At 43.2% G+C, this 8,198-nt stretch overlaps 1 protein-coding gene across 1 annotated transcript in view; it reads left to right on the top strand.

Annotated features, from left to right (window-relative positions):
* The first annotated feature begins 674 nt into the window (after positions 1–674).
* Positions 675–8,198, top strand: part of HSD17B4 (hydroxysteroid 17-beta dehydrogenase 4) — an 87,854-nt gene continuing 80,330 nt past the window's right edge. The window contains exons 1-2 of the mRNA XM_077746265.1: positions 675–871; positions 5,446–5,499. Coding sequence (XP_077602391.1) covers positions 814–871; positions 5,446–5,499 — 112 coding nt within the window. The 5' untranslated portion in view covers positions 675–813. The remainder of the gene's footprint in view (positions 872–5,445; positions 5,500–8,198) is intronic.

Here is an 8,198-nt window from a genome sequence, read left to right as displayed (position 1 = left end):
TTTATTTCTGAGAGCGTGCCAGCGGGGGAGGAGCAGAAAGAGAGGAAGACAGGATCAGAAGCTGGCTCTGCCCTGACAGCAGCGAGCCTGATGTGGGGCTAGTACTCACAAACCTTGAGATCTTGACTTGAGTCAAAGTCCGATACTTAACCATCTGAGCAACTCAGGCGCCACCATATGACCTTTCTTAATACACAAAAGCAAAGATCATTTAGGAACACTTGTTAAAAGGTTTTTGGTTTTGCTTTTTTTTTTTTTTGTCTCCCGAGTTTCTTCTTTGGGAGGTCACTGTGAGGGTACAGGACTCTCCGTTTTTGGCAGTTCTCGGATGACTTTCATGCATGAAGTTCAAGGATTACATTCTAAGAAATCTTTACCCATTGGTAAAGGGTGACTTTCTTAGGGGCTATGTCTGAAAGCTATTTGAGGCTAGGGCCTTTGTCCAGAAAACAGTTTTGAGTGAATGACAAAACGACGAGAGCATGGATGTAAGTCTGGTGTCGTGTGACATTTTACTACACAGGTCCGAGGAGATCCCATTACCTCTAGCAGCAAAAGTGGCCTTTTCAAGCCAAACCGCTGGAGCAGGCTCTCGCAGTCACGTGAGGCATGCCGGACTACATTTCCCAGAGTGCCAAGGGACTCCCGCGCAGGCGCACTTGGAAAACTACGGCGTCCCTCTCCTTCCCTGAAACCCGCAGGTCTATCCCCTCCCGCCCTCGCCACTCCCCCTCCCCTCCGAGCCTCGCAGTCTGAGCTGCAGCATTTCGGCTTGTTTTGGTGTGTGTGCGTGTGTCGCTGCAGGCCGGACTCATGGCCTCGCCGCTGCGATTCGACGGGCGGGTGGTACTGGTCACCGGCGCGGGGGGAGGTGAGCACGCGAAGGCCGGAGGGCGGGCTCCCATCTAGTTCTCGCGCCCTGAGCCCCCCTTTTCGCCCCAGGATACCGGCGCAGCCGCAACTGCATTCCCGACGTCGGGGCGTCGGGCAGTGGTGGGACGGCGGGAGTACAGGCGGCTTGGAGAATCCCTGGACCTGGTGGTCCCGGAGGGAGGACGGGTAACGGCTGTTCTCGGGGCGCCGACACTGCCGAGAAGGGCCAGCACTGAGTGGGGAGCAGAAACACGTAGTCACACTGCCGCGTGTGGCCCGCTTCCCCGCCCCATCTTCTTGGGGGCCTCTTCCCAAGGCCCCGGGTCTTGCAAGACGGAGGCCGGGCTGGGCTACGGCTTGCAGAACCGGGGTAAAACATTCCTAATGACCCTCGATCGCGACCTATCCTGCCAGGAGACTCTTAGGCATGTTGTCAAGTGTTTTAAAGGTTGCCGAAAAGCCGGTCGCGGCAGGAACTCCTCCGCCCTCCCCAGGATTAGAGACGGCAGCCCCTTGCCTTTGACAAGTCATCAGTGTTTTCTTTTCCCAGTCGGTCGATTTAGGGTTCTTGAGAAGTTCTTCTTTGGAGAAAGTCTCCTCGTTGAAGTTTAAGTTTGTATGCTTATCAAGCCTCACATGTCTACGGGAGTGAGGCAGGTGTTAGTGTAGGAGTGCAGGGGGGACCAACTGGTGAGCAGAGACATTTCTGAAGTAGAACAGATCTTCCTATATTTCAGGAGAAACAAAATGGAGATTGGTTATGTGAAATAGCCCTATTCTTGCAGAAGAAACGAAAACCACTCATACCCATACGGATACTTGGCAGTGTGATTTTACAGTGTTTCCCACTAGTGATCAACCTCTATAACCACCACGTGTAGGGATCTTGGCCTTCAGTGCCTTTGATTTCCCCACTGGTGGTACCTTACATCTAGAATAGACCTAATGTGGAATTAATTTAAATTGTGTATTGTAACAGCAGTGGAATTCTTCCAGTTAGTTCATTTGTATCTTTCTTTACATTCCATCGATAGAATGGATTCTGATGCTGCGTTTTGGAAAGTGCTTTTAAGATTAATTGGTGGCCAAGTTTATATTACTAGCTGTATTCATTCAAAAATGGTCATATGACCTTGGGAAAACATTTGGTTTACACTTTGCTTTTGATGGAAATAATTAAGTGATGCACTCATTGTTTTAATGAGCCTCTTTTGACAGTGACTGGTTCACAGCATGAAATACATTTTGCACCAAGATTCAGTGCACATATACATCATTTATATTTGAAACAAGTTCCTGACACGGTACATAGTAAATGAAGTGCATTCTAAGAGTTTCTATTCTATTTCATTAAGTAAATAGAGATTATGAAACCTACTAAATTGATTTTGTGAATCATTAATGAGTTGTGACTAGACAATTATGGACTTAGTACCTCCTGTTTATAAACTGGTTTGTTCTTAAAGAGACTTGCAGGATTTCCCTTGCCTGGATTATGATAGAATCCTTAGCTATTGCCGATAGGAGAGAGGAATACAGTTTTGTAGTCAAGTTACAGATCACCATTGAGGAAGGGAGACACAGCAGCTGTTCTCGAACAGCGACTGTCATCATTCTGGAAGGGAGATAGAGATCAAATTCCAGTCCTGTCACCGAGACTGTTGTCCTTGGGTCTTGGGGTTTTCTCGTTTAGAAATCAAACCTTTAGAATTGAGGCATTGCTGAACATCCCTGGAAGAGATGTCCATGGATGGCTCCTGGGCCTGTGTATGAGAATTTGTCTGACTCCATCCCACTATTCTGTAGATAAAGAGGAATATATGTTCCCTATTCACGTGTTGTTGTTTAGCTTGAAATATAGATTAATGTATTTCAGGAGCAACAAAATGAAGATTTGTTATGTGAAATAACCTGAAAGAGAGGTGTAGAATTGTCCAGGCTTTACGTAGACAGTTTTGGTGGTACAGCAGAGGAATCACAGGGTATCACGGCTGTTTTATTAGCAGACTGAAGTGGTTATTGGGGCTGTAACTGTTGAGAGTGGAAGATTTGCACTGAGGAAGAAGGGAGTCTGGCCATTTTGAATTCAAGATGGTTGTGAGATTAGCAGATGTTGGATCTGGAGATAGTGAGAAGGGTGTGAGCAGGTGGAGATCTTGAAGTCGGGGAGAGAGATTTTGAAGTCATTTGAATTCCTTAGATTGGTAAAGCTAGAAAGTGAAATAGTCTAGGAAGCTATACTCAGGGCCTCTCTTAGAGTGAAGAGGAGTGGAAGCCATCAAAGAGAACACTGCGCAAACAGTTTGAGTTGAGAATCAACTGAGATTTGACAATGCTAAAGAAATTAAGGTCAAAAAAAAAAAAAAAGAAAGAAAGAGATGGAGGGGAGAGGGTGGTTGGCAATGTATTTAGGTTTGAGGGAGATATAAGATAAGATTTAGGAGATTAGGACAAAGTGGAGGCTCTTGGATTTAACTTTTTGTGCATTTGGCCCTTAATGCCAAGTTGTGGGGAACGCAGAAGAGTGACATATTCAATCTGAGCCATCAAGAACTTTCTAGTTTAAGTGAGGGAGGCAGACTAATGGATATGAAGTAGTTAAATGATGTTTACTTAAGCACACATACTAAAATGTAGAAGGACCCTTACCAGTCTGCTCATGGGCTAGTGGTGTTGAAGGAAAAAGAAAGGAGCTGTCATTTTTTACTTTCTATGCAGATTTGTGTATAGTTTGTATGGGCCTTTGTGATAAAAGTACATCACTTACAATGTCTTTGAGAGAGCTGTAAAACTTGATTTTAAGTTGAGATAATTTCTGATTAGGTCACTCTGCTAGAGATCTACCCCATTCCTTTGATCTAATGATTTTCTACTCTGTTACCCAGTAATTTTGCCTTCTGGTCACAAGCCCGTGATTTCTTTAAACACTATGTTTAGAACAAGTGGTCCAGCCTTGCTCGGATAAAATATGAGAAGACTTGAGTTATTGTACTGGCTGAGGGCTCTCTTATTCATTCAGAGCAGATTAACTTCTAAAAAAATTTTTTAAAAAGAGGCGCCTGTGTGGTTCCGTTGGTTGAGCGCCCCTTCTTGATTTTGACTCATGTCATGATCCCAGGGTTGTGGGATCGAGCCCTATGTCAGGTTCTGCACTGAGCATGGAGTCTGCTTGGGATTCATTTTCTTCCTCTCTCTCCCTCTGCTCTTCCTGCTCTCTCTCTCTCTCTTTCTCTAAAATAAAAATAGTGAATTAACTTCTAAAATGAATTATTTGGTGATATCTTTCAGTTTTGGAAAACTTTATATTTTGGGTTCTTTGTATATTTCTTGATCCATTTAAATGAAATTTAAGCTGCTAATTACATTTACCAATCAATTTACTTAAAAAAACCTATACATGTTAAACTAATTTAAACAATACAAAAGCAAGCCTTCCTCTCTTGGTTGCTAGTCACAAACTTCTGTTTCCCCAGAAGTAACCTCTAACTGCACATTTCTTCTCTATTCTTCCTGAGATGTTCTATGGCTATTAAACTCATTTAAGTATAAGTATATATATATTTATATAAGTGTACATATATTTGGATGACAAGTTTATGCCTCATACCTTGGAGTCAGAATTAAATATTTTTTGTGTTTGGTGATTGTGTAGGGTTTGGTGTAGGATATAGAAATCCTAGATATTTGGAGCAGGAAAGGATTTCACACAGGCAGTGAGTCTTAGGCACTTCCTCTTGGGTTGACGTGCAGAACAATACGGAACTGGTTCTTTAGGGGAACTAGTACCCCTGCAACTGCTTCTGGAACTGCTGCAGCCCAACCAGCACTGGATACCAAGGGTCTATAGAATGGAAGCTGCTATCAGAGCTTAGGGAGCTAGATTGATAAGTTGCCACTATACCCACTGTTTGTTTCTTTGTTTTTTCTTTCTTTCTTTCTTTCTTTCTTTCTTTCTTTCTTTCTTTCTTTCTTTCTGTCTTTCTTTCTTATTTATTTTGAGAGAGAGAGAGTGAGCAGGGGAGGGGCGGAGAGAGAGGGAGAAGAAGAATCCCAAGCTGACTCCACACTGTCAGCAGAGAGCTTGATGCGGGGTTCCATCCCACACACCATGAGATCATAACCTTAGCTGAAATCATGAGTCAGAGGCTCAACTGACTGGGCCACCCAGATGCCCCACTCACTGTTTCTTAATATTTGGGAAGCTTCCAGAAATCAGCTTCTTAACCAACAACAACAGCCAGAAGTCACAGTAAGGTACCTTCTGCTTCCTTTCCTCCTTCCAGATAGGCAAATACATTTAATGTTGGTGCTCACACCCAGCATCCTAGCAGCTAGGTAGGGGGGTAGGAAATGATAGGCAGAATAGATAGAACGTACAGTTTGAAGCTTTTGGACCTCTACAGGTTGAAGAAGGTGAGGTAGGTGTTGAGAGTACCAACGAAGACCCTACCATTGTAATATAATATGAGCGGTTTGCCAGTAAACTTTAAAATGGTTGATTTGAGTGGACCAAAAAAATTATGCTAATGTTTACTGTTTGCTCGACTTTCTGATTATTTTGTTTTTCATTAGGACTGGGCCAAGCCTATGCCCTGGCGTTTGCAGAAAGAGGTGCATCAGTTGTTGGTAAGTTTTTTTCTTTTTAATGAGTAGATGGCGTTTACGGTAGAGTCTCCACAAGTGAGCCAGCTTTGCCTTTATATCAAATAATTTTCCAAAGTCACATTTCACCCCTTGTTAATTTCTTCTGCCAGCAAAAATTGTCCTCCTTGAGAATGATTTTATAAGTTACTTTTTTTTTTAAATAGTTTATTGCCAAGTTGGTTTCCATAAACCACCCAGTGCTCATCCCCACAAATGCCCTCCTCCATGCCCATCACCCCCTTTCCCCTCCCCCCACTCCATCTGCCCTCAGTTTGTTCTCGGCATTCAAGAGTCTCTCGTGGTTTGCCTCCTTCCCTCTCCCCCCCATTTCTCCTCTTCTTCCCCACGATCCTCCGTTAAGTTCCTCCTAATCCTTCTGTACGTGCAAACATATGGTAGCTGTCCTTCTCTGCCTGACTTATTTCGCTCAGCATAACACCCTCAAGGTCCATCCACGTTGCTATACATGGCCAGATTTCATTCTTTCTCATTGCCATGTAGTATTCCATCATATAGATAAACCACATCTTCTTGATCCATTCGTCCGTTGATGGACACTTAGGCTCTTTCCATGTTTTGGCTATTGTTGAGAGTGCTGCTATGAACATTGGGGTACATGTGCCCCTATGCATCAGCACCCCTGTGTCCCTTGGGTAAATTCCTAGCAGTGCTATTGCTGGGTCATAGGGGAGTTCTATTTATAACTTACTTTTTAAAGTAGACTAGCTTCACAGATTTTTCCCCTGAGCAGAATTGACGAAGAAGGTCAGGCACTTACTGTATACAAGGAAGTTCTTGAATTTGGTAAATTACCGAGCTGTGATTTATTGAGCTAGAAGGCTGGTTTGAGGTGAATCCCTGTAAATATAAGTGTATTGATGACAATAAGAAATAAGTGTATTTTGAGAACTAGAAGTTTGGAGTCAGAGAATCCGAAGTATGTGGTGGTGGTGGTGGTGGTGGTGGTGGTGGTGGTGTTTTAAACCTCTTTCATCAAAACTTTTCACATGAAGCTTTTTATAAAAGTTTCACTTGGAGAGGCAGTTGCATGAGTTTTATTAAGGCTCGTCAGTTAGAAGATGCTGTAGTGAAGAATCCTGAAGGCGGGAGGTCTTAGTAATTTAAAGGTTTTGCACTGACGCAACATGGTGTGCACAGAGGAGTGGGTTTGTCTGCAGCCAAACCTTTGTGGGGAATAAATGAACACTCCTTCATTGTGCGCAGTGCAGGGGAGGTGGGTAAGGCAGAAGATACAGCCCAATATTTATTAGTATCTTTGCTGGGATAAAATTGTTCACCCATGATGACTTTCTAATGCCCGTTTTTCTACCTCTTACTAAGGAATACAGAGAGACAGATTGTCTCCAATTTGTTTATGGAGACATGTATAACAAAAGGGTAAGCAAGCAGCCTGGGTTTCTACAGAAGACCCAAACAGGACATTTGATTATACTCTCCTCCCTCACTGTGGACGTGTAGCTTTTGTTTTGGTTTTAAAAAATGTTTTTAATGCTTATTCATTTTTGAGAAAGATTGCAAGCAGGGGAGGGACAGAGAGAGAGAGGGAGACACAGGCTCCACGCTCTGAGCTGTCAGCAAAGAGCCCGAGGGGAACCCAAGCCCTTGAACCGTGAGATCAAGATTGAGCTGAAGTTGGACACTTAACCAAGCCAACCAGGTTCCCCTATGTAGCTTATCTTTACAGAAGGGACACAGAGTCTTTGGATGTTCCTTGATTAAGGTCATGTGCAGTGTCAATTAATCCCATCTACTTCTGGTGGTGAGGACACGTTTCGTTATTGTGGGATATTGAGGTATTTAGCCAGAGGGTATGTAGTTCCAGCCCTCTTTGCCAGATTTTCCCAAGATATTTCATGTTGTTACTGTTAATCTTTTTTTTTATCCTATTGCTATCCATTTCTTAATATTTTCAACTTTGAGCTTTTCATGCATTGACATATTTCTTACTCACTTCTGTAAGTATAAGGCCCTCGTTTTGTCTTCTCTATCTCCTGAAGGACCTAGAATATTTCCTTGTGCAAAGAAGGTACTTTGTTCTTTGGGGCCTTTTTTGTTTTTGACATAGACTCGTTCTGGAGGAAATGGGGAGGTGGGCCAGGTGGGTCTTTGAGACTGGTTGAATACACTCCTGCTTGTTGTCATGATTACGTTATCACCTTAGTTTATAAACCTGATCTGTAGAAAAATTTACAGCAATGCGTGTTTGTGGGTCGGGTTTCATAGATTTTTGTGTTACCACTGAACCATGAGATCATGACCTGAGCCGAAGTCGGGCCCTTAACTGCCTGAGCCACCCAGGCGTCCTTCTTTCAGCTTTTGAAAACTCAGATGCCCTGCTACCAGGTTGCATCACACACACTAATGTTCCTCCTTTGTTAATGTTTGTTCTGCTAGTGTATATTTTACATGAGTAAGAAAAAGTGGAGGAATAAACCTAGGACACCATGACAGCAGAGTGTTTTATTTGTGGGACAGTGATTCCTCCGATAATTTTATGACAAGCTCAGAGTCCAGTAAGAAGTAAGAACAAAGGGATAGAAGTGCTTGTTTCTCATATAAGTCAACATATGTCAGGTTATCTGGGTTAACAAACACATCTCAGTGACGTAAAATAATAAAGGATTATTTCATGTTTTTGGGAGTGTTAGCTTCTGGTAGGC

This window comes from Crocuta crocuta, unplaced genomic scaffold (assembly GCF_008692635.1).
Source record: "Crocuta crocuta isolate KB4526 unplaced genomic scaffold, BGI_CrCroc_1.0 scaffold218, whole genome shotgun sequence".
Taxonomy (NCBI): domain Eukaryota; kingdom Metazoa; phylum Chordata; class Mammalia; order Carnivora; family Hyaenidae; genus Crocuta; species Crocuta crocuta.
The sequence above is the reverse complement of the archived record's forward strand: the minus strand, read 5'-3'. Positions and strand labels throughout refer to the sequence as shown.